Below are 27,200 nucleotides of genomic sequence, written 5' to 3' on the forward strand. Positions count from 1 at the left end.
TCTCCCTCTGCCCCCCCCCCCGCCCCCGACTCGTGCACATGCACACTCCCTTTCTAAAAATAAATAAATAAATCTTTACATATATATATATATTTTTTAAATAAAATGTAAAAGCTGTGACAAGAGGACAAAAGCGCAGGTACCCAGCAGACAGTTACAGAACAGGATTCTTACCTCTGCAGCTCCCCTGTCTGACCCTTCCAGATCTCTCTGCCCACCGTCTCATCTCTGAAGCATGCTGCATTTTGTCATGATTGCCTTACTTTTCTTCATAGTTTTACCCGTGTCTTTGTACGGCATAAAGAATACAGAGAACAGCTTTGCATGCTTTGAAATCTATATAAATACACCGATTTCTTTTTTGAGTTGCTTGTATAGCTACAGTTTGTTTATAATTTGTGTGTGTGCACATAGTAATTCTTCTCTGCTGTATTCTATTTTATGTAAATCTACCATGATTTATTTATCCATTCCCCTGTTGATGGATACTGGGGTTGATTCCAGTTTTTTGCTCTAAGAAAAAATCATGCTGCTAAGAGAGTTTAAATGCCCAAGTGGTGCCTGGGAGGCTCAGTCGGTTAAGCATCTGACTCTCGATCTCAGCTCAGGTCTTTGATCTCAGGGTCGTGAGTTCAAGGCCCTTGCATGAAGCCTACTTACTAAAAAAAAAGTCTAAATGCCCCAATCTTCAGCAGCCGTTTTAGTGGTAGATTAAATGGTAGCAGGTTATAGAGACACATGATTGGGCATGAGTGAGATATGCAGCTCACAGAATGCATCCTGAGAAAGGGTAGGTTAAGAACTACTGAGCAGTCCATCTCTAAGGTTAGAGCACCTGGTATGGAGGTGGAGAAGTACTGCTGAAGAACCGGCCTTATCCTACATCTCCAGCCACACTGGGAAGCACTCTGGATGCTGTGTTACGGAGTTTACACCTGGAGTCTGATCTAACTAATTATGGCTTATCCCAGAAAAGACTTAAAGAGACCTCATTCTGATTGTCAGCTAGAAAAACACATTCAGATTTAAAAGAATTCCTTTCAAAAGTCTTTCTTTCCAAACCTCCACTTTGTTCCTTCCTCCATCCCAAATTTTCATTAATGGACATGAAGTCATTCTTTGTACCAGTTGTGATGTGCACCATTTCATTTAGAAATGTACATGTGTGAACGAAAAAGCCTTTTAAAATGTACCATGTTAGTAATTAACAGGAGAAAAAAAAAAACCGGGTCCCTTCTGTCCCACTAAGATTTGGGCACTAAAAAACAAAAAAACCCCGGGCAAAAGAAGATTGATAAATACATGAAGGAGACTTACCAAAGGGCCAGCTAGAGACAGACTCCTGTGGTTAAAGACGAAGCAAACATTTAAATTTAATCATCTAAAGGACTGCGTCGGAACCAGCTTTATCTACCCTCCCGGTTTTTCAGAGGGGAATTCATGCAGTTTCAAAGTCTCCAGATTTACCATAAATGTGAGCAGTTCAACCATTAATTCTGCCCCACTTTCCTTCTTAAGATTAATTAGACAAAAAAAAAAAAAAATGCTTCCAAAGTGGGTGAAACTTGGAATATAATGGGATATTTTTAAACAAAGCCATTTGTATGCACTTGGGTCTCCAAAATGTCAAGGCAGTAACATTTATCTGTGCCACGGAAAATATTCTCTCTGAGACCAGAAAGTGCTTAAATAAAACTGCTACTACTCAGTTTTCAGATTTGGCACGCTCCCTAAAGTACTCTTCACCCTCTTCTACTTTTTCATAAGAGACCTTATGGCAGGAACATTCCACTGCATTCCATGTGCAATCAGCTATAATTCCTGTGAGCAACAGTCCAGGCCAGCTTGCCAGCACAGCAGTCTTTTAATACAGCTAACACATGTGGCTATAGCAAATTTATTTCATTTTTTGCAACAAAATGCATGCTTTCTCCCAATATTAAGCCCGACTTTTTTTTAAATAAGCCATTAATACTTTCTAACAGAGCATATAGTTTGCTTAGAATCTCTCATATAAAATTATCTGGATTGTATTTTAGTCAAATTACTAAGAAATTGCCACATAAAATTGAAGAGAAAAAGAAAACATTAGTAGAAAACTGAAACCGCCAAAAATTCTAGAGGAAAAAGTCTCTCATACAATTAATTAGTTTTCCAAGAACAAATACCTTTCTTTTTTTTTTTTTTTTTTTAAAGATTTTATTTATTTATTTGACAGAGAGAGACACAGCGAGAGAGGGAACACAAGCACGGGGAGCGGGAGAGGGAGAAGCAGGCTTCCCGCTGAGCAGGAAGCCCGATGTGGGGCTCGATCCCAGCACCCTGGGATCATGACCTGAGCCGAAGGCAGACGCTTAATGACTGAGCCACCCAGGCGCCCCAAGAACAAATACCTTTCAAAAGAACCCAAAATTACTCCAAAACTTCTGAGCCATACAAAGTAAATAGTCAGTTAGAAAACCAACCCTACTTTTCCTAAAGCTAGTTCATCAAATGAGGATTTTTGTTTCAGTAGACTAATGTTAATTTAAGAGTCACAAATTTCTGGGGGTGCCTGGCTGGCTCAGTTGGTAGAACTCACGACTCTTGGTCTTGGGGTTGTGAGTTCAAGCCCCACGCTGGGGATGGAGCCTACTTTCAAAAAAAGTCAATAAATGAATTAAATAAATGTATGTATGCATGTATGTCACAAATTTCTCCTGCTAAATGTTTATGTGCAGAGAGGCAATGCGGTATAGCCAGATGAAGGTCAGGAATACCATGTCTAGTCCTAACACTAATAAGTTCTAAAAAGCTGCAATTCTGAAATTTTCCCCAAACATACTGGATGTTTAGTTTAAATTCTCCTTACTCCACAAGGTCCAGCTGAAATGCCCTATCATCTACAAATCTTACATGTGTCCTTTGCCAAACTCACTTCTGCATTTTTTAAAAACCCTTGTTTATGGCAATTATCACTTTGATCACTTTTACTTTGTATTGAGTTTATTTCAGTATGTCTTGTGTCTTCTACCACACACTTTTAAATCTCTTAAAGGCAGGGTCCTATAGTACATACAACTCTGTGATTCCTATAGACTCACATTAGAGCAAACTCTCAAAAGAGAAAGGAAAAGAAAGGGTAAGGCAGAGCAGAGCCACCCAGTCTGTTGTCTACAACAGTTTTGAACAAAATATGATGAAAAACCATTTGGGAGTTCAGCACTGTGCTTCACATGGTCCAAAGATTGGTTCTCATATGACTAGTACAATATGCCCAGGCCTACTGTAACCAAATTATTACTTTGAATAAAAACTAGTCATTTCTTCATTAATATTTCATAAAAAGATAAATCAATATATCCAATAATTCTGGAGAGATTTTTGTGGGAGATAAGCAAGATTGGTGAATAGAACTTGTATCCTCGGGGCGCCTGGGTGGCTAAGATGGTTAAGCGTCTGCCTTCAGCTCAGGTCATGATCCCAGGGTCCTGGGATCGAGTCCGGCATCGGGCTCCCTGCTAGGCGGGGAGCCTGCTTCTCCCTCGGCCTCTGCCTGTCTCTCTGACTCTCATGAATAAATAAATAAAAACATATAAAAAAAATTTTAAAAAAAAGAACTTATATCCTCACAAACTATAAAATTTATGGCCCTATCCTCAAAAGGCGTACAACTAGGGATCTTATTTTCTCCTTCAGTTTGCTACCTACTACAAGTGAAAAAATTTGACATTCTTTATCCAGAGTTAATAACATATTTGGATAATTTTACTTTTTCCCCCTAAATTGACAGTATTTTCTAAACAACCAAAACAACAAGGTCAAAAAGAAATCTGTAGATCTTAGAAACAATGAGCTCTAACACCTTTTTTGTAATCCATTAATAATTTCTTATGAGCTTTTAATCTGTATGATAAAAAAAAATAGCAAAGTCAGAAAATCTAGCAGACCCAGATCTATTTCTCAAACTATCCAGAACTACAGAAAAACTTTCAATTTTACTACATACTATAATAGTGTTCTTCTCCTACATGGTCAGTTGATTTTTTTTTTTTTGATATTCTATTTAGTACTCAGCATACCATTATATATATAGTAGACATAAAACCCTATTAATTTACACGGATATTCTTTCATGCTAAAATCTCAAAGGAAACAACTATTACAAATTATAAACATGAACTGTATTATTCAGGTATTTAAAACATACGCTGCTGGGGGAAGGGGTAAGAAATAAATAAAACATACAAATCAGTCAAGACTGAAAAATAAGCTAATATTATAACTTACCACTAATTAAAATGGTAAAAAAACTATCTTAGAAAAAGATGTTGCCGCTTACACTATCTCTGAAGGGTAATGAAACACAAGTTGCTTCTGGGGAGAGGAACAGATTGGTCCTCTACATGAGAGGAAGTGTTTTAACTGTATATTCTTTGTACCTTTTGAATTTTATACCACGTGAATGAAGGTTTCACCTAATCACAAAAATAAAAACTGTGGGGAAATGAACACAATGCTATTTGACTTTGACAATGAATATAAACTTATAGCCAATTTAAGACGTGGGCATTCTAAAACGATTTGTCATCAAGGAAAAAAACCACTAGTATCATTATTTATATTAATAAAACTTTCCATTTGTTTTTGTTATATAATAAATTGATTTTCACATTTCATGAATATGGCCTTTTAATACTCATTCTCTACTTACAAGTTTTTAGTAAGATTTGCAACCCTATAAGTAAAGTAGCAACAGATACCCGTGACACTGGGGATTTCTCCTGGATAGTTCAGTATGCAAAACGTATCACAGGGGAAAGTAGTTCTTTTTAGGATTAATTCTGGCTCCTGATCGAGGATTTCCTAAAGTCTACCTTTTAAAAGAACTTGTGATACATACCAGCATTTTTAGAGGCAAGCCAACAGCCAGAAATGCCTCCAAACTAAGTTATAATTAAATACTTTTTGCAGAGAAAAACAAGAGCTCAATAATCAGGATTTAGTGGGTTCACTTAAGCAGCACATATACTAAAACTGGACTGCTACAAATTAGCATGGCCCCTGTGCAAAGATTTACTTATATACTATGTGAAATGTAACTCTTAAAATGAAGCACAAGTAACAACATAGCTTAAATGAGTGACATTTAAGAGCATAAACATTTGTTCTCAGGGCACCTGGGTGGCTCAGTCGGTTAAGCGTCTAACTTTAGCTCAGGTCACCATCTTGGGGCCTCCAGCAGGGAGTCTACTTATCCCTCTGCCCCTTCCCATCTCCCCCCGCCCTCCGGCTTGTGCTCTCTCTCAAATAAATAAATAAATTTGTTTATAAACAAACAAACATTTGTTCTCTAGTTCAATTACAAATCTAGCTTAAACTTTAAGGAGCAAATGATCAATACTGACATTTCTTAAAAAATTTAAAATTTTCGGGGCACCTGGGTGGCTCAGTCGTTAAGCGTCTGCCCTCGGCTCAGGTCATGATCCCAGGGTCCTGGGATTGAGCCCCGCATCAGGCTCCCTGCTCAGGAGGAAGCCTGCTTCTCCCTCTCCCACTCCCCCTGCTTGTGTTCCCTCTCTCGCTGTGTCTCTCTCTGTCAAAATAAATAAACAAAATCTTCAAAAAAAAAAAAAAATTAAAATTTTCATACCCTATAAAGTTCACCTTTCACCCATTTAAAGTGTACAATTCAATGCTAAATTTTGCATCTTTTTCTTTTACAGTTACTCATAGCATATAATTCATGGACTCATATCTTTAAAAAAATCTAATAAAGAGGCAAACTCATAGTAACAGAGAACAGAATGGTGGTTACCAGAGGGTAGGGATGGGGACAAAGGGGAGATATTGATCAAAGGATACAAACTGTTAGTCCTGAGATGAATAAGTTCTGGAGACCTAATGTGCAGGATAGTGACTATAGTTAATAATAAAGTATTATATATTTAAAATTTGCTGAGAAATAGATCTCCAGTGTTTGTTTGTTTGTTGTTTATCAATTAGAGAGAGAGAGGGAGAGAGCACAAGCAGGGGGAGCAGCAGGAAGAGGAAGAAGCAGGCTCCCCGCTGAACAAGGAGCCCAATGCGGGACTCGATCCCAGGACCCTGGGATCATGACCTGAGCTGAAGGCAGACGCTCAACTGACTGAGCCACCCAGGCGTCCCAGATCTCCAGTGTTTTCACCACGCGCACACCAAAAAAGGGTAACTATGAGAGGTGATGGATACATTAATTAGTGTGGATTGTGGTAATCATTTTGCAATGTATACATATATCAGAACATCACACTGTACACCTTAAATATATACAATTTTATTTCCCACTGATAGAATCCTCTAGAGAACACTGGCAAATGGCCTACAAATAGATGAAATCAGAATGGTTTCCCCAACAACTCAGCATTAACTTGTGTCTGGGAGAGCAACAATTCTGCTTTATCACAAAGTTGTAGGTTTCAAGATAGTAGAACCTACTGCCACTTTAATAATTTGCCTACAGATCCATTTCAAGGCATTATTAATGCAAGTACAAAATAAACCAGCTTAAGTCATTTTTCACCTAAGCAATTATATATGAAGAAAGAAGCTAGAAAGCAAGGACTTAAATTTCAATAATAAATCATCTTATTTGTAAAAAAAAATTATAAGCAAATTATTACTTATAATCTTAGTAATAAATTTACAAGTTTATTATTGATTGTAGCTAAATCTGTTGTTCAACTCAAAGAACCATTGTAAGGAAGGAGAGTAAGTTAAGACCATCTTGGCAAGCTCAAGTACCATTTAAAATCAAGAAAGAAAAATAATCTTAGAGCCTCAATAGACACATTTCACATCATGATTAAGTAAAAAAATCACTGCTTATACCTTTATTATCATTAAGATTTCAATGTAATAACTCTAGCTAAATTAGTGTAGTTCTCCAGGGATTTCTCAATTGTAAAGAACAAAATAAACAGTCCATATTTAAATATGCTACAGCAAATATCACAGGGACCATTTAGTGGATCATTCAGAGTAGCAAAGTTCAAAGTGTTACTACCCAAATGTTCATTTATTCTGTTCACAGTAAGGGAAAAGAAAAAGGACAGGAAGATGAGATATAATTGATAGAAAATAACATGAACTCACTGGTCGAGTTGCCTTGCATCTGAATGATGCACTTGGACTCTTTGCTGGTCTCTCGAGAATTGAAGGGCCGAACCCGCACAGCCACCTTCACTGAGGCTCCCGACATTCTGATGGTCTTGTTATATATATGCAGTCCAGAAATAAAGAATCAAATCTTCTTTTGAAGTTATGTTCAAGTTTCCTTGAAAAAGAAAGCAATCCCACACAGGTAGTCAGAATTAAAGAAAGCACAGGCTAAGTCTCAGGACTATTTCTATTTCCGTTTCTAAAAACTTCATCCCTTTTCTTCCCATAGATCTTCTATTCTCAAAAACTTCCAAATAGAAAATTAAAGACTGAAACTTATTTTCCTATTCCATATCTCTTTCCCATACCTAAAAAGTCCCTAAACTTAATAATAATAAAATAATAACAATAATAATAATAACAATAATAATAAATATAATTGCAAAGTAACAGGCATCTTTCTTGCTCTCTGTTTTTCTGGATCAATCTTCAGTAATACATGAAAAACACCAAACGTTGGGGCGTCTGGGTGGCTCAGTCGGAAGCGTCTGCCTTCGGCTCAGGTCACGATCCCAGGGTCCTGGGTTCAAGCCCCACATCAGGCTCCCTGCTCACAGGGAAGCCGGCTTCTCCCTCTCCCACTCCCCCTGCTGTGGTCCTGCTCTCGCTCTCTCTCTCTCTGTCAAATAAATAAATAAAATCTTAAAAAACAACAACAACAAATGTTTATCTGTTAGAGAGAGTTCCTTACACAAGTAACTTCCCATCTGCAAAACCCCTTATTACCTTCCTTTAAAGAAATGCTCTGAACTTCCTATACTTCAATTGCAGTTTGAAACATTCAGTTACATGGTATATAATTAAACAGCAAAGGACAAAGATAAGCTCCAGCAGCTCTTTCCACTTCTAAGTACCCAGGGATTCCTTTAATTTCCACATGTACCTCATGTGACCCTTTAAACCATCCTTTATGAGCAGAGAAGTTTCCAGAGAAGGTTCTACCCTCGGATGTGCCACTGACTCATGGCAAAATCATATCACTACATTTCACTACTGAATGAAGCCACAGGGAAAAATGTGAACATTTTTCAGAGGAATAGTTTCCCTCCCAACAGAACAAAATAAATACTATTCTGTGAAAAGAACCCACGTAAGCTCCACAAAAAAACGACAGATCTCAATCTGCACTCTATCCATTATATAAACGTCTTCAAGAGGAACCAAACAAAAGAAAAAACTGAGAAGAAAACCACATATAAGTCCAATTATCAGGGAACCCCAATAAAACTTCAATCTCATTTTTCCCACATAATTAGCGATTAGCAATCCTAAACTACAGCTGCACAACTACTAATGCTTTCCAATAAGAAAAGGCAAAAATCAATCAAAACAAAACAAAATAAAAACCAAAAGCCACTCTCTACCTCATTACCCTTATTTTCCTAATAGCACTATTTGAAATTCTTGTTTTTCTGGAACGCGGCTATTGTCCATCTCTCACACCTCCGTCCAAAAGCTCAGAGATCTTGTTTGCTACCACTCAGACCAGTGCCTGATGAAAGAGCTCAATAAATGTTTGCTGAAGGAGTGAATTAATAAATTGCAGCTGACCACTGAACAATATGGGCTTGAAATGCGCAGGTCCACTTGCACGTGGATTTTTTTTGACAAATACTGTACAGTATTGTAAGTATATTTTCTCTTCATTATAATTTTCTTAACATATTCTTTTCTCTTTTTTGTAAGAATATAGTATGTAACAGATATACCATACAAAATGTCTGCTAATCAACTCGTTATATTATCAGTAAGGCTTCTGGTCAACAGTGGACTGTTAGCAGTTAAATTTTGGGGAGTCATGAGTTATACATGGATTTTCCCCTACAAGGGGGAGGGGAAGGGAAGGGCACCCCCTAATGCCTACATTGTTCAAGGGTTAACTGTATATTTCCCAGTTGTGAGAATTATCTGTTCAAGTCCTTTGCCTGGTTTGCTGACATTTTTTGGTTTTGTTTCAAATAATTGTAATATTTATTGATATTAATCTTTTTTATATTTGCTGTGATGTTTTTCCAGTCTGTTTCCCATTTCACTTAACATTAAACAGATGGTTCTTGTTTAATATATCAAACATTTATTGTAATCACATTTATCAAATGAAAGCTTAGAGTTATTAACACTCCCAGTCAATACAGCATCACCTATAGTCACTAGCTGAGTACTTTGCCAAAAGAGTGGATGAAGTATTCAGAAAAAGCAAGACACAGAACACATTTCAATCCCCCCCTACAAAGTTCACTGTGATAAACAGCCACATCTGAACACTCAACACGCTCCATTATCTTCTCCCCCAAACTAGCAATCTCTGCCAATCTTCCCATTTCTATCTGACCCCATACCATACATCTTGCAGTCATCTTTGTTTTTCTCTTTGAATCCTTTTATTAGTGTTAACATTAATGACATACCATATCAAAACTTTTAAAACATAATACATATTGCTATTAATTCCTTCCTCTCATTCCCATTGCCATTACCCTAACCCACTGCCACTGCCTAATCTAGTCCTCACTACCTCATGCCTACCATGCTTGGAATAGTGGAACTGATCTTTGAGTTTTTCATTCGAATCCAATAGTCCTTTTTAGGTATTCGAATCCAATAGTCCATTTATCCATAGGTAAATACGTTCATGTGACTGCATTCTATCTTGTACTGTTCTTTAATAGCTTCCCAAAGTGAAACTCCTATTGCCTTGAAAAACTCTTTGAACTTGGGCTCCTTGAAAAAATGGCTAACTCCAAGTCTGGGCAAGAAATTTCAAGATGATCCTGGGACATTTTATTGTGATCACAAGCAAGAAATCTAACAAAGATGAATAGAGTCATGGCAAAAGGACACAAGTGCCAACTTAAAGGGGCTCCCAAACATGGAATTACAGCATAAAGATAAATACGTTCATACAAACCACAAATGGATTGAAGAACATCAAATATATAAATTCACAAGTTCATAATATTTTTAAAAAGCCTCATTATTCTGAAAACTGGCAAATAAAAGAAGTAAGCATACACCCAGTCTGTATATCCTATATAAACTATACTCCAGGACAGCCAAATAGTCAATGAGGGCAAGTTCTTCTCACAAAAAAAAAGTCTGGCTAATAACTGCAGAAGAGATGACAGAATTGGAATGTCACCATTTTCCAACCCTACTGATATAAAGGCTCTCTGCAACAATCGTGACTGGCTACAAAAAAAAAAAAAAAAAAAAAACCCAAGATGAATGGTTGGTTGATGTGGGAACATTTTATTGCTAGGATTAGAAGGACAGTAACTGAGCCAATTAATCAATCTTAACATCACTAAAAGTGGGACACCCAGGTGGTCTACGCTTCCACATGTACTACAGTGGGAAACACACAGCACCACCTAGGAAGCGTTCTTATCCCACCCCCTTAAAAAAAAAAAAAAAAAAAAATGAAGAAAATGAGCCTCAGCTCAGACTACCAGTTACAGGACACATAGGGGAGCAAATGAAAAATTTAAATGATACCTGAAAGATACAATCAGCCAAACCCAGAATACAGAAAAATCTATAGGTCATGTCACGCAGTTTCTTAAAATAAATAGCATGGGGGGGGTGTAATAAAAAAGACTTGTGTTAGTTACCAACCAAATGCAATGATTTTTTTAATCAAGAAACTCCGCAAAAAAACACATTTCTTAGATAGCAGATTAGTCTGAACATAGATTGGGTATCAGATAATGTTAAGAAATTTGTTAGGGGAAGATAGAAGAAGCGAGTCTGCCAAAATGACAATTATAGAATATTTAGATACTTAAGTTAAAAAAACAAAACCTTTTTCTTTTGTATTCTATCCAAGGCCTGCCAAAGCGTTGAATGCTGCTGACTGATTTAGAAACAGACAACAAAGGCTGAAACGTCCTTGCCGGGATTTAGATATAAAGAACCATGCATTTGTAACTACGAACCAAAACACTAACCAGACCGCCAACACCTACTTGCTTCTTCTATCCATCTAATCAATTGCTAAATTACACAGCTTCTACCTATAAAATTTATTTCCATTTCTACCCCTGCCATCCCTTTTAGATCTTCAATAATTCTTACCCAAGACTGTTAACCTTACCACTTTCTCTTGCTTCTACGCCAAACCTACTGCACAATACTGCCACGTTCATCTACTCCATCCGTACCATGCAGTACTGACAAACTGGTCTTCCTGAAGCACAGGTCTGTTCATATCAGTGTCCACTTAAAAATCCTCAAAATTCCTCTACTGTCTCCCAAGCAGTGACTGCACTTCCCACACTGGCGTTCAATGTGTCCTGCAACATAAACCACCTATTTTTACAAGCCCACAAAACACTGCCTTCCATCCACATTCCTTAACAACCACCCACCAGAGGGCTTCCTGAAAGTATCTCATGCTTTTCTGTCCCTGTGCCTTTGCTCCAATGCTCCTGAAGGAACACTGTGCCCTTCTTCCTCTACCATTCTTCTCAAAATCCAATTTATTCTTCTAAGATCTTCTTGTACGCCACCTATGTCTATAGCCTTCACAGAATCTCCCCACCTCCCGAACTAAATGCTAATGCTTCTCCATTTATTACTACTCAGCTCACTGACCTTACTGAGGCCAAGGAAGTTACTTACTTTTCTTATCTCTACTATATATTTTAAGTTCCTTGTGGATAAGAACTGAATTTCAGTCATGTTTCTAATCCCCTAGATACAGGGTCTTGAATATGGTAGTTAAAATATTTTGGTTGAAGTCCTGGTTATTTTGTCAACAGGCTGATGCCCGAATGGCATTAATAAAAACCATAAGTTGTTTCAAAATAGAGACAAGTCGTTTGATCAAAAGGAAAAAGGATAAAATTAATTTCAAATTCCTTCCTATTTAAAAAAGCTAACAGTCATTCTTTTTTGGAAATAATAAGTACATTTTAAAATTACTTCCCCCCCCCAAATAAATAAATAACAAAATCACTTTTCTCAAATAATTTGAACCTAAATATGTATTTTTTCTGATTTAACTGTCTTAAGGTAAAACTGTAACCACCTTCACGAGTTAAAATTTTACACAGTAGGGGCGCCTCAGTGGCTCAGTCAGGTAAGCAGCTGCCTTCAGCTCAGGTCATGATCCTGGGGTCGTGGGATGAAGCCCCGCATGTGGCTCCCTGCTCAGCGGGGAGTTGGCTTCTCCCTCTGCCCCTCCCCGCTGCTCATGCGCGTGTGCGCGCTCTCTCTCTAATAAATAAAAATCTTTAAAAAAATTTTTACATAGTAATAGGAAACTACAGTTAAATGAACTACAGAAAGTGTTACTTTGTTACCTCTCTACTACTATAAACAGTATCTTTTTTTTTTAAGATTTTATTTGACAGAGACACAGCAAGAGTGGGAACACAAGCAGGAGGAGTGGGAGAGGGAGAAGCAGGCTTCCCGCCAGGCAGGAAGCCCGATGCGGGGCTCAATCCCAGCACCCTGGGATCATGACCTGAGCCGAAGGCAGACGCTTAACGACTGAGACGCCCAGGCGCCCCAAACAGTATCTCTTTATAATAGAATTACATCAAAGAATTACAGCTTCAAAATTCCCTGGCTCTTTAAGAAAAATTACCAGTTATATAAGCCAGAAATCAGGCTTAAATTCCAGTTGGAAACAATAATTACAATTAAATTACAAAAACAATTTTAGGAAGTTATAGGAAAACAATACTTCTTTTAATTAGCATAAAAATTATTCTCCAAGCTCTGAGCAGCCAAAGGAAGAAAGGCAGGTAGGAAAGACAATCACACATACTCTAAATCACTTACACAGCCTCAGTTCTAGACTGTTCCTCTGACCGGTTTTCCTTCCTATGACACACAATTAGAAGCATCAGGAAAGCGGAATGGAGCAAAAATTCCAGAAGCACTCACTAACAATAAAGGGATAATAAAACAGGCCCAATTTATTTGAATTTTTCTGAATTTTTGCCCAATTGTTTAACTCTGATCTTGTGCAATTGAACTTGCCCTCAGAGACTCCCTGGACTATTAGGAGCCTAAGGAGAAGATTCATTCTCAAACTGACCTTTCAGCAAAATGAATAAACAGGAATGAAATAATACTAGTTTTTGGTTGGTTTGTTTTTGTAATATTCCTTTTCTATAGAAAAGAGCCAGGATTATATTCCTAAAACAGAAGTCAGTTCATGTCATTTCCTCTACTTAAAAACCTTCCATTGGTTTCCGCAGCCTCAGAACATAACCTAAAAATTCAAGGGCCTCCACAATCCAACCTCCTTCCCCAGCCTCCATTTTCACTGACCAGCTTCAAGCCTTCTTCTCTACCAAGCACCCTCTTACTGCACCAAACACTCTACTCCTGGAAGCTCAATCTTCCTTCTCAACCTATTACAAGTCCATATCTTTCGAGGACAAGATCAAATATCACCATGAAGCAGGAAACGTTAAGTCACACGTTCCTTAATGTGCCCCTTTCTGAGCCACAAGTGATACCTTCTTTCTCTTTGCTCCTTAAAAATGTTGTGTTGATTCATTTTCCTACTTACTCCATCTGTCCTATGCTGCAGCCAGTAGTTCACTTAACTCTCATACACTGATACAGTATTCAGTACATGCTTATCACAAGTGAAAACAGAATTTAACCAAGAAATTCAGTCTTTTAAATTCAATATTCACACAATTTGCTATACAGCAGCAAATTTACAACAGCAACAAGCAGTCTGTTTAAAAGATCATCTTTTCCAATGAATTATGGCTTAAAAAATTAATTATAACTTAAAGAATGAATGGGTCCCCAAAAGTAAATATCTGTAGCTAGTAAGCCCATTTTGAGATGCTATGAAAACTTCGTTATTATAAGTTTTCCATCTCTCAGGCCGATAATTTTCACGAGGACCAAGCAGATTTTAGGACCCAATACTCTGTCACTGGCCATGGCTATACCGATAAAATGCCCCCCCCAAAAGGTAAGAATTTATTTTTCTGTGTGTATGAATTACCTGTCTATTCTTGGTCTTTGGCTCTATGAATAAAAATCAGCCATGAGCCAAGCTGTGAAAGCTCAAAATGAATCACATGTTGGAAAGGCTTCTTTCTGCATTCTAACCCAATGCCAAGAATCAGACTGCAGAGTCTCCTGACAGGTCAGATTTTCAATCTCAAATGGGGTTAAACTAGCTCACCCAAACTCTCCAACTGTTTTCTTTTAACCATTTTATACTAAAATAAGTTTTAATATACAATTTTGGATTTATTAGACACATGTCCTCCTGTCACTGCAATTAATAAATCAAGGATCCTCCTTTTAACTGGTAACATGATTTTATTCATAAACCAAGAGGTGCATCAAGAGACAACAGCTCCTAGGGGCAGCTGGCTGGCTCAGTCGGTAAAGTAGGTGACTCAGGGTCATGAGTTCAAACCCTACACTGGGCATAGAGCTTAAAAAATAAAAATAAAAAGAGACAACAGCTCCTATGGCATAAAATAAACGATTCTAAATGAAAGTGATTTTTTTTTCTTTTTTCTTCCAAAGTCTGGATAGTTAATACTAAACTCTACCCAGTAAGTCAGTTCATTCTAATATCTGAAGCTATGTCTCATAATTTTAGTAGATCTGGGAATTCTGCCACTCAAATCCCACATTCCACTGAAGCTCTTCTATTGTCAAAGTGGATGACAGACAACACCTTCTCCTGGAATTGTCCAGGCTAAAATGAACTCAGCTCAGCTATAGTGTAGAAATGGTAAGTAGTTAATTCAAATTTGGTATGAGTTGAGTCCCTACCCTTAAAGGGACAGCATGACAAAAAAAAAAAAAAAAGAAAGAAAGAAAGAAAAAGAAAAAAAAAATTGGTATGAACCAAGGTTCCGTCCTTCTGAAACCTCCCCATGACCACACCTCTGCAGCTACCGGCCTAGGAGGTAGCTCATTATCTGGGCAAGAATGCAGGTCAGACTTTTCCATCCATGTGTCAACAATGTGTCAATCTTGCCACATGATAAACAGATACAGAAAGTACTTTTCATTTAGATGACAATACAAGTATTCCAGACTCTCACAAGGGTTAAATAATGAGTCTTCTGCTGGTAAATTCAGGTTTATCTTTATATAAAGTTACATATCTGAACCATATTAGTCATATCCTTCATAAAAAAGACTGATTATGGTTTAGTGTTGTATTTTCAGTTTGGAAAGCAGGTGGATGATTTTTTTTAAAAAGGTCTTTGAAGAACATCTTTTCCTTTTACCTGTTGAAAGCACTTAGTATGTACATCCTTGTATCAGGATGTCTAACACTTTTCTCTTACAGTTTTAGAATTTATTACAAAAAAAAAGTTTCTCTTGATGAACCATTATATATATGTATATGTATATTTTCTTTCCCTTTTTACTTTGACTTCTAAAAGTTTCAAAACTAAATTATAATAACCACATTACACAAATTGCTGTAATTTATTTATTTAGTTTTTCCTCCTGTTACACAGAGTTTTCTTTCTTATCTATACTTTAGCAGCCCCTCTTATATTTATGCTATTTGTGGGAGGCTGCTTAAAACCTTTTTAGAAGCAGTAAGTGGTAGAAATTATAAACCAAAAAAAGTTCCTGTAATAAACCTATTCTATTTAACATCAGAAATATGTCAAAATTCTAGTTCCTAAAAACAAAAGACTTTAAAAATTATACAAAAATTTGTGTTGAATGAATTTGATAACTGTGAGTGGCCAGAAAAGCAGGCCAAGATCTGAAACCAGATCCACCAAACAGAAGCAGACAAAAGTTCAATGAAGGAGGGAGTGTGAAGTAGGCAATACTTCCAGTGCAGCAAAGGCATGAAGTGTGTCTCCTGGTTTCAGCAATAACAGGCTGGAAACCAGAGCAAGAGCAGGTGTCCATGAAGTGAGGGCCACTGAAGCCAGTCTATGGTGGGCTGGGGAGTAGTTAGGAGGCCAGGAAGTGGAAATACAAGTATCCTCCTTGCTTCCAGAACTTGGCTGTGAGGGGCAGGAGAGTGACAGCTAGGAGGGAACAGGAATGAAGGAAGGATTTTTCTCCCCCACTTCCCCATTTTTATTAGGAGACATCTGCATGCTTCTATACTTTATTCAACAGCTATTTATTAGGTACCTACCATGTGATAGGCAGTTCCAGGAGTCTGGGATAAATCAATGAATGAAACAGATAAACATCCCTGCCATGGAGAAGCTTACATTCTAATTCTAGGAGGGCAAGTGGGGACATTAAAATAATTTCTACAGAATGCTATGTGATAATAAGCATTACAGGGAGAGAAAGTACAGCAAAGGCAGGTGGCTCAGGAGTATGGTGGGGAGGAACTCTGTGCACGTGCATAAATGAGGTTAGGGTAGGCCTGCTGAGGTGGTGAGGTTTAAGTAAAGACTTGAAGGACATGAAGGAGTTGGCCAAGCAGCCTCCAGGGGAAGAGTGTTCTCTCAGGTAGAAGAGTCAGAGCAAAGGCCCTAAGGTGGGACTGTAGGGAAACAGCGGAAGGGGAAAAGAGTAATCAATACAGCAAGTCCCTAAAGATTACAAGGCGATGACATCCAGAACACAAGCCAAGGGATTAGCTGAAGTCTGGGAGAGTAACCTTTTCTCTATGACTGGAGGAAAGAAGGTAAGAAAGAAGGCAGAGAATTCTTTAAGTAGAGAAAGAGGAAGCGTGCAGCGGGGGGGGGGTAGTTCATGCCTTTTTTTCCCTATGAGGTGGTAGGTAAGGTTTTAAGCCAAGCATGGGGCAGTGGGGAGGCTTGAGTAAAGCAGTCAAAATTTTAGAAGTCACTGTGGAGAACAGTGGGGGGAAATGAACAGAATTAGAATTACTTCAACAGACACCAAAGACAGATTCAGAGACCTAAGATTACACATTAATTGTGGCACTAACCCCCAGCACTGTGTGAGATTTCTCCATGGCAGGCTAAATATAGAAGGTATGGGTGGTAGGAAGGATGTAAGACTGGCATCTGCATAATGGGTCTTGCAGAATAATAAAGAATTAAAGACTGCAAGTGCTGGTAAGAAAAGAGCTGAAGCAGTGCACCCCAGAAGTCACAGAGCTGAAGCAGTGCATCCCAGAAGTTAAGTGTACTAAAGGAAGACAAAGAAGTAAAATCTGGAAGAGGCTTGATTGACCAGGAGACGATGTGGAAGAGCACACAGAAGGAGACTACAAAAATGAGAGCTGTAAATGATCAGAGCTTCAGATCTGAAGGACAATCTGACATTAAGACAGATCTGAAGGTGATGACAAGGTAGAAGATGGGGCCACAATACTGAGTTACCGGAACAGCATGAAGCGAACGTTTGCTTGAACTGAAGTCAGAAGAATTTTATGGTTAAAGGTAGTTACAGAAGAAGTACAGTACAGTGGCTACGTACTTATTTCTAGTGACCTTGGGGAAAGTCACTTAACCTCTGTTTCTTCATCTGTAAAATAGGGGGTAACAGTATCTATTTCATATGGTTGTTACAAGGATTAAACTAGTGAACAATGTAAACTGCTTGGAAAAGAGCCTAGCACATAGAAAGGGCTCAATATGAGTGAGCTATTTTGTCATTATTGTTGTTGTTATTGTTTATAGTCATTGGCATCTGCCAGGATGATGTCAGAAATTCAGACAGAGGGAGAATTAAGCCAAGTATCAAAGACATCACACAGAGCAATGGTAGAGGATGGTATAGTTGAATGATACACTTTGGAATAAACAATGTGATATTAAATATAAAAAAAAATTTCTTTAATCCATCAGACATTTACAATCCTGTGACTTCAAACACATATACAAACAACGACAAAGCAATCATAAAAGTACCGACTGAGCATTAGGTAAGTATTATATGGCAATACAAAAGGGAAAAGGCTCTGACTATAAAAACCATGGAAACTACCACAGTATAGACTAAATTGTACTAAACCACTAAATTGTACTAAAACGGAAAAGACCTAGGGTTAATTCTTATCTTACCATGTCTGTATACAAATGGTAAAGTGTACATTCCTTGAGAGTAAAGAACTAAATCTCTATATGCACTGTCAATAAACTGGTAATGAATGTCATAAAAGTGAGCGTAAATGAATCACTGGGCCATTAACCAAAAAGTCCACCTCAAAGAGAAGTCCCAGGACCCTTCTGTACTTCTTGTCACAGTCACATCTGCTTCATTTATATTCTATTCTAATGAGCTGCACAAAGAAAAGTTCTGAAAGTATGTGTATTTATCCCCAGACTTCTGGGGTGCACTGCTATTCAAACTTTTATGAACTCCAGAAATTCATCAGTTTGTTCCAACAAGGCCATCTTTCAAAGAGAACGACATGAAGTAGACAGGCTATACCTTTCACTTCAGAGCCTTGTAAAATTATATCAGTTTACAAGATCAAAAGGATATGCTTCACTCCTGGAAAAGACCTGCTGTGATTAGCAGCCCGGGAAGGGGTTTACAAACCAGAAGGCAGGGGCCCAGTGTTGTCCTTTACTTTGTACACAGAACAAGACCATGGCAGGGAAGTGGGCTAGAAAGCTTTGGCCTGGGAGAGACTATTGGCATTCTTCTTGCGAGTTTATTCCCTCAACAAATTCAAAGTGGGAAAGAGAAAAAAGGAAAGCTGCATTCATATCTGGTCTTGGAAGGGAAAATGGTCTGTTTAAAGCCTTCGAAGCTGTACTTAATTGGATAAATTTTGGAAAAACATTCATCAAAACAGAGCTGCACAGATTCATAAAATTCTGCCACCAAATCAGGTTCACAATCAGGTCTCATTTTATCAAATGCTGAAAATTATATTTAAACACAATTCTTCAGATCGTTTTTTGCTAGTAAAGTAACTGTAAAAATTTAAAACTTAGAAATAGTTCTTAATTGGGGCATGGAACTTTAAAACAGACATTCTGTATTTCTCTCATGCTAAAGTAATACAAAAAGCACTAGTTTCCATTGACACCATTTTTTATTCAACTAAGTTTTTGTGTTGTTTTTTTTTTAAGATTTTATTTATTATTTGACAGAGAGAGAGACAGCGAGAGAGGGAACACAAGCAGGGGCAGTGGGAAAGGAGAAGCAGGCTTCCTGCCGAGCAGGGAGCCCGATTTGGGGCGATCCCAGAACCCTGAGACCATGACCTGAGCCTAAGGCAGTCACTTAACCAACTGAGCCACCCAGGCGCCTCAACTAAGTTTTAAAAGGAAAGCTTAATGATAAAAACACAAAAATAAAGTATTAAGACTTCTCTTAGAAAACCCTAACTGAAAATTTTTAGATAGTTCAACTTAAGAAGTCACAGGAATTTGTTCATTAAGAAATGAAGTTTGAAAGCAAAAGGCACAAAGACAGGCATGCCACTCTCCTCAAGCATGTAGGAGAAGCCAGATTTACAAGCTCACACTGAATTCAGTTATTGATCATTTCCAGATCTGCTTTACAATCCCAAGGTGTGTGCAGTCCTCATACTCCATCCTCACACGGTACATTTAACTCCACCTGCCTCATAATCCAACAGCAGCACCAAGTTAATTAGAAAGCACCACCTCACTTAAGAGAACACAAGCTAAGATTTTATTATGACTAAGCTAAGCTGACAAAATGCCAGCCTTTAAATAAAATATCCACCATGATATCACTTAAGAGCTATTCAAACCCAATCACCACACTTTCATGGGGCTCAGACAGACCCATCTATGACACAAAGCAACATACTCAGTGTCGGCAGAACAGCTGCCTAGAACAGTAAGAGATATGTGAGCAAGGGATCTGTTGACAATCTAATTTCAGCTACCTCCAGATTCCACAAAGATGACAACCTGCATCCTCAGAAATACTGCTGCATGCCTTCCCGCTGTCAGAATATGCCAGGTTACTAAATCTCTGCACGGTGAGCTACTCTGAAAATCTACCCATCCAGTGCAGTATACTAACTCGAAGCCTCCGTACTGGTAAACTGGCCTTAGCAATCCTCAGATCTGCCTGTGCACATGTAAGGTATCATCATCAGGCCTCCATGTCCATAGCACTGGCCGTACAAGATGAACAGAGAAACACAGTATTCACCCCAACAAGAATGGAAGCTCGAAGGCACTTTAGCACAGAAGCTCATTTAGCAATTCACCAAGGAGAAAAAGTGATTCGGGAGTGCAAATCTGGTTTTAGGGCCGGAATGTGTTGTGTTGCATGAACAATGACTAGCTTGCTCGAGCAGGCTCCCAACCCCCACAGCTTGGCTTCTGGCGCGGCCAGTCACCCTGAAAGCTGCCAGGGCTGTCACTCGGTGCCTTCCAGCAACCGGACTTGGCTACCAAAGGATTTGTCAGATCATCCTCCCAATATGGCTGCCAGAGTAATCCCGGGCTGCTGAACGCCGAGACCACACCAGCCCTCCGCGCGCCTGGCCAGCATCCCACACGCCCCCTCCCTTTCCATCGCGCTCCTCTCCCCGCTCCTCGCGCCATCGGCTTCCCCTCCGCCACGCCAAGCCCCTTCCTACCTTCATCTGGCCAAAGGGCATAACCCCCTTCCCAGGCTCAGCTCCGACGCCAACCGTAATGGGGGAGAGGGGATGGGGGAAACGAGAACCGGGGGCTTCAAAACGGCGCGGCGGCCGCTCCACAGAGCTGCAGGGTGCGCAGAGAGCGCAGGCAGCCGACGACGGCGGGCCGGCTGACCGCGGGCACAGCCCCAGTCCCGCGGCTCAGGGGAAGCCGAGGGCTGGTGCGGGGCACTGCGGGCGACCCAGCAGGCCGCTGGACCCGAGGTCGGGGCTTGCCGGCCCGGGAGGGTGCCCCGCCCCGCCCCACCCCACCCCGTGCCCCGGTGGGGCGGCGCGGCTCCCGCCCGGCCCCGCGCTTCCTCCGCTCGGACCCCGCCCGGCCCCGGCCCGGCCTCCCCTCCCCCCGCAGGCCCCCTCCGCAGGCCCCCTCCCCAGCCCCGGCGGCCGCGGCGCCAACCGCCGCCCGCCCCCAGCCTTACCTCAGCCGCGCTGCGGACCGACGGGCGGACTGACGGGCCGGGTCAGCAGGCGCCGCGACGCGCGGGGGCGCGGGGGGCCCGGCACCGACGCTCCTCAGCGCGAGCAGCGGCTGCCGCGAGCCGCAGGGCGCCGCTCCGCAGCCCCATCACGCAGCGGCCCGGCCCCGCATCGAGGGCCGTGGCGCGGGGAGGGCGGGAGCACTGGAAGCCGGGGCGCGGCGACGAGCCGGCGGTGGCAGCTGCTGCGGACGGGGAGCGCCTCGGACTCGCGCTGGCGCCTCCCAAAGCTGCCGCCGTCTGACTGCCCCGCGTCGCTCCTCGCGAAGCTCCGCCCGCAGCCGCCCGCGCCGGACACCGCCCCGAGCCGGGCCGCCGCGCGTCACCTCGGCCCGCCCCGACGTCCGCGATTGACGCGGGAGGCGGCCAATCGGGGCTTAGAGCTCGGGGCGGCCGGCCAATCGCAGGGTGAGTCAGAGAGGGGATGGGGCGAGGAGCTGAGGAGATGCCCGGGCGCCTCCTGGTGGCCCGGACGCCCGCGCGGGTGCGGGGCTGCGGGGCTGCGGGGTTGGGGAGGCCGGCGTCCAGAGTCCCCTCACGGGTGACCCGCGAAGGACGTCATTCGGCAGCGGTCGCGCCTGGCCCACCTGATGATCCACCTTGTAAGGAAACAAAGCTTGGCCAAGCGGGGCGGGGCGGGACAGTGAGGGCCAGGCGGCTGCGGAGGGGCTGAGATGAATACGGGAGGCGGCCGAGTGTGGAGTCACTGTGCGTTTGGAAAGCTTCTCGCTCGGCGAAGCCGCCAAACACGGCGCAGTCGGAATTGAAACACGCAAAGGGATGAGTGTATTATCCCGCAGCAAGCTTCCCGGCCTATTCTTATCGAGCCCGATCACAACACCTCCCACACGCCACCTTCGGAGAAAAGGCGGAATGAGTAATGGAAAAGCATGACTTAGTGGGCATTCAACTTGTCTCCTTGGGAGACCGGGCAAGGGCCGTGAGTAAAAGAACAAAACGCTTTGTATCGTCCCTGAGCTACTGACCCGAGCTCCCCTCCGAGAGATGCCCTTGAAGGAGGGTTGTTGGAATTCAGCCACCCGGACAACACGATCACTCTAGTAGCGATTTTCTGAAAATCAGATTTAGATTCAGCTCAAAAGGAAAAGCCCACGACCGTTCATGAGTGGTCCAATTCAGTACCTAATGAAATAAAATACTCACGGTATACATGTGCAATTATCATGCCAAGCACCATTATTTTATAAGGTGTGAAATGCTTTTTTATTTACTAACAGAAAGTAAAATTGGATTTCCCCCCTGAATTCAATACAGGTTTGGGTGTTTTACTTATAAGCAGACACTAAAACATCAAAACTAATTTCCTACACTAATGATTTTGGAAAATCTGCCTCCCCACTAAAGTCCTCATACTCTCCATCCAGTCAACATTTATTGAACATTTCTCATTTTATTTAGAATTAAACCCCACCTACCCACAAAAGGATTTGACATAACTTCCATGGAAGCATACAAGGAATAAAACTGTATAGCATTAACATAGGAGTAAAATTAATAATTAAAAAAAAAATAAGAGGCTATATGGTGGGAGAGAAAAGCTATATGAATAAGCCCAGTGCATAGAAAGAAAAGTAATATTTAGAAGCAGACTCAGGGAATGTGCTACCACTGAGCACAAAACTCAGCTCTTAGCTTCGTGAAAACCAGAACAAAAGTGAAATTCCAATGGGGAATGAACAGAAGCTCATCAATTCATCAGTAGACACCAAGTTTTTCCTAGGTTGGGACTCTTTGTATAAGTACTATGATAAGCACCATGGAGAGTTACAAAAACCTGGATGGTAGTTAATATTGTTTTAGCTCTCAATGGAGATCAGTCGGAAAAGAATCTAAAACTGAGTGAAGGGAATGTGGTGGTAATCATCACTGAAATTAAGCAAAAGCATACCAAGAAGCGTCAATAGAGGCAGGTAAGGCTGTTCTAGGTTTCAAGGCCAAAATAGCCAGCTCTGCATAAGCCTTTTGACCCTTTGATAGATGAAGTTACTCTGCGGGGTCATTCAATTTCTCTGTAATCTAAAAGATTACAGATTTTGTACAAAGGCACCTTTTAAAAGCTGTCAAGTTCTAGAAAATTGAATTTAGCCATGGCCCCATTGGGTTATCCCTGGAATGCCAGAAAATAACATCAAAAGATCTATTAATGTGATGCACATGCCCACACTACTATAACTAATAAAGTTTCTGGATACAAGATCACTATACAAAAATCAGTAGAAATAGCCAATTAGAAAATGTGATTTTAAAAGATCCCATTAAATCATTAAATATGGCAATAAAACTATTAAATATGTAAGGTTAGGCTGGCAAAAGATGATCAAGACCCATATGGAAAAAAAATTATACAGCTGTATTAAGGAAACACTTAAAGAATACATAAGTATTGTAGCAACATTATCCTAGATCTGTCTCCTAAAGCAAGGGAAACAAAAGTAAAAAACTATTGGGACAACATCAAAATAAAAAGCTTCTGTACAGCAAAGGAAACAATCAACAAAACTAAAAGACAACCTCTGAATGGGTGAGATATACCTGATGAGGAGTTAGTGTCCAAAATACATAAAGAACTTATACAAAATGGGCAGAAGACTTGAACAGACATTTCTCCAAAGAAAATATACAGGGGCACCCGGCTGGCTCAGTCAGTGGAGCTTTTGACTCTTGATCTCGGGGTTGTGAGTTCAAGCCCCACACTGAGTGTGGAGATTGCTTAAAAATAAAATCTTCTAAAAAATTTTAGAAAAAAAGACATACAGATGGCTAACAGACACATGAAAAGATGCTCAACATCATTCATCATCAGGGAAATGAAACTCAAAACCACAATGAGATATTACCTCACACCTGTCAGAATGGTTAAAATCAAAAACATGAGAAACAAAAAGTATTGGCAAGGATGTAGAGAAAAAGGAACGCTCATGCAATGTTGGTGGGAATGCAAACTGGTGCAGCCACTGTGGAAGACAGTATGGAGTTTCCCCCCAAAATTAAAAATACAATTACCATATGATCCAGTTATTCCACTACTGGGTATTTATCCAAAGAATACAAAAACACGAATTCAAAAGGATATATGTACCCCTATGTTTATTGCAGCATTATTCATAACAGCCAAATTATGGAAGCAGCCCATGTGTCTATCAACTGATGAATGGATAAAGAAAAGGTGGTATGTCTATGTATATATATATGTATACATATATGTATATATACATACATATACATACATGTGTGTACATATGTATATATACACTGGAATATTACTCAGCCATAAAAAAGAGTGAAAGCTTGCCATTTACAAAACCATGGATGGAACTGGAGAATATAATGCTAAGTGACAGAAGTCAGTCAGAGAAAGACAAATCCCATAGGATTTCACTCATGTGGAATTTAAGAAACAAAACAAACAGCAGCACCTGGCTGGCTCAGTTGGTGGAGCATGTAGCTCTTGATCTTGGGGTTGTGAGTTCAAGCCCTATGTTTGGGGTAGAGTTTGGAAGGAAGGAAGGAAGGAAGGAAGAAAGGAAGGAAAGAAGGAAAGAAAGAAAGAAAGAAAGAAAGAAAGAAAGAAGGAAGGAAAAAGCCGACTCTTAACTATAGAGAACAAACTGATAGTTACCAGAAGGGAGGTGGGTGGGGGAATGGGTGAAATAGGTGAAGGGGATTAAGATTACACTTATTGTGATGAGCACTGAGTAATGTATAGAATTGCTGAATCACTACATTGTACACCTGAAGCAAATGTAACAGTGTGTGTTAATGATACTGGAATTAAAATAAAATTAAGTTAAAATCAGGGCATCTAGGTGGCTCAGTCGGTTGAGCGTCTGCCTTCGGCTCGGGTCATGATCCCCAGGTCCTGGGATGGAGCCCCACATCAGGGTCCCTGCTCAGCGGGGAGCCCTGCTTCTCCCTCTCCCTCTGCCCCTTCCCCCTCGTGCTTTTTCTCTCTCTCTCTCAAATAAATAAATAAATCTTTTAAAAAAATCAATTAAAACAATTCATCTAATCACCAAAAAGTAGAGGGAGAGATAGTCCTTATTTTTAGACAGGAAGAAAATATTATGAAGTTGTCTGTCCTCTCCAGGTTTAATCTATAAACTTAATGTAATTTCAATGAATACTTGAACAGGATTTTTCATGGAATTTGACAAGGTGATGATAAAATTAAATAATAAATCTATTCCATGTCCATTTAAAAAAATTCATGTGCTAGAATGAAGCCAAGATTATCCACAATTTTTAAGAACAAGATGTGGGGACTTGCCCATAAGTTAGCAAGATTTTCTGTAACATCATTCTAATTAGAATTCTGTTGCATTGGCACAAGAATATACGAGTCCAGAAATGGAACAGAATAAAGTCCAGACCACATGCATATGGTAACACAACATATGACAGCATTGGCATTACAAATCAGTGGGAAAACGGTAAACTATACATGATAATTATTGATGCTGAAATAATTGTTTAACTATACAGTTAAAAATGTGCTCCTTATACCATATAAAAAATAAATTTCAGGTGGAATGCAAACCTGAATCAGAAAAACAAAGCTTTAAATATTTTAGTAGAAAATATAAAATATTTTATGATGTTGAGATAAAGAAAAAAAAATTTTTTTAATTTTTATTTATTTACTTTATTTTCTTAAGTAAACTCTACACCCAATGTGGGGCTCGAACTCATGACCCCAAGATCAAGAGTCACATGCTCCACCAACTGAGCCAGCCAGGTGGCCCCTATGAAAAAAAATATTTTAAACAAGAAACAAAAACCACTAACCAAAAAAGACTGACGAACTTGACTATATTTTTTAAAAACCACACACACACTTCTATACAACAAAAGATATAATGAAACAAAGCAAACAACAAACCATAGATTGGACAAATATATTTGCAACACATATAACCAGTGTTTCAGAATATATAAAGAAATCCAATTTACAGTAATATAAACCGATATGGAAAATACAAGCAACCTAACAGAAAAACAATGTGCAAAAGGATATGAGTAGGCAACTCACAGAGGAAAGAACGGAAAGACACTTAAATCATGGAAATGAGATATCATGCCAAATCCATCAAATTGCCAGCAATGGCAAGTGTGACAGTACCCAGTGATGGAAGAGAAGGCAATGGGACAGCTATTCTGGAAAATTTGTTAGCAGCCAGCCAAATGGAAGATGAGCACAGCCCTGTAACCCAGGATTCCAGTAGATACTCTAGGGAAACTCTTGCACAGGTGAGCGAGGAAACAGGTCCAAGAATGCAGTCTTTCCATTGCTTGCGATAAGGAAAAATCAAAATGCCCATCGACAAGAGATCGGATGAATAAATTGTGAGTCATAGGAGGGAATACTATGCAGCAACTAAAATTAATGGTCCAGCAACTAAAATTAATGCAGCAGTCAGGGCCCAGTTAGAAACCCCAGTAGTCATGACAAACACAGGAGACTTAATAGAGGAATTGGTTATGCAGATGTTGCAAGCTTGAAGAGAAAAAAAGAAAAGAAAAGAAGAAGGGATGCTAATTCAGAGACTAGAAACTGCAGGAAGGCGCTGCACTCCTGGCGCTGGGAGAATAAAGGAGGAGGGAGTGTTCCGGAAGCTAGGAGACTGGGGGAGGGGCCAGGACTGGAGCTGGGGTGCGGGGGGAGAGGCGGGGGAGAGGCAGAGGCGGCAGCAGCAGGAAAAAGCACCAGAAGAAGGGAAAGAGCAAAAGAGAAAGGAAAACGAAGACTTCTCTCCTCCCCTCCACGCCTCCTACTGGCAGAACCCAAAGAGAAACCAACTGGCGAAGGAGACTGAGGAATACAAACAATATGGAAAGGTGGGCACAGGGCTGAGAAAGAATAAGCAAACAGCTAGCGCAATGACTAAATCTCAAAAACATAAAGCTGAGCAAAAAAAAATAGTAAGAGTTTCAGAATAGGGGCGCCTGGGTGGCTCAGTTGGTTAAGCGACTGCCTTCGGCTCAGG

The 27,200-nt window shown here is 40.3% G+C and overlaps 1 protein-coding gene across 9 annotated transcripts in view; it reads right to left on the reverse strand.

Annotated features, from left to right (window-relative positions):
- Positions 1–21,473, reverse strand: part of KIF1B (kinesin family member 1B) — a 138,635-nt gene extending 117,162 nt beyond the window's left edge. For 8 of the 9 annotated variants that reach the window (XM_032393859.1, XM_032393835.1, XM_032393819.1 and 5 more), the window contains exons 1-2: positions 21,139–21,236; positions 7,114–7,294 (exon numbers count right to left, since the gene is read on the reverse strand). In XM_032393859.1, the coding sequence (XP_032249750.1) occupies positions 7,114–7,219 (106 nt within the window). In that variant the 5' untranslated portion in view covers positions 7,220–7,294; positions 21,139–21,236. Of the gene's footprint in view, positions 1–7,113; positions 7,295–21,138 lie in introns of all 9 variants that reach the window. The other variant, XM_032393864.1, reaches the window with a different exon arrangement.
- Between the last annotated feature and the right edge of the window lie 5,727 nt (positions 21,474–27,200).

This window comes from Phoca vitulina, unplaced genomic scaffold (assembly GCF_004348235.1).
Source record: "Phoca vitulina isolate PV1807 unplaced genomic scaffold, GSC_HSeal_1.0 scaffold2, whole genome shotgun sequence".
In the NCBI taxonomy this organism is placed as follows: Eukaryota; Metazoa; Chordata; class Mammalia; order Carnivora; family Phocidae; genus Phoca; species Phoca vitulina.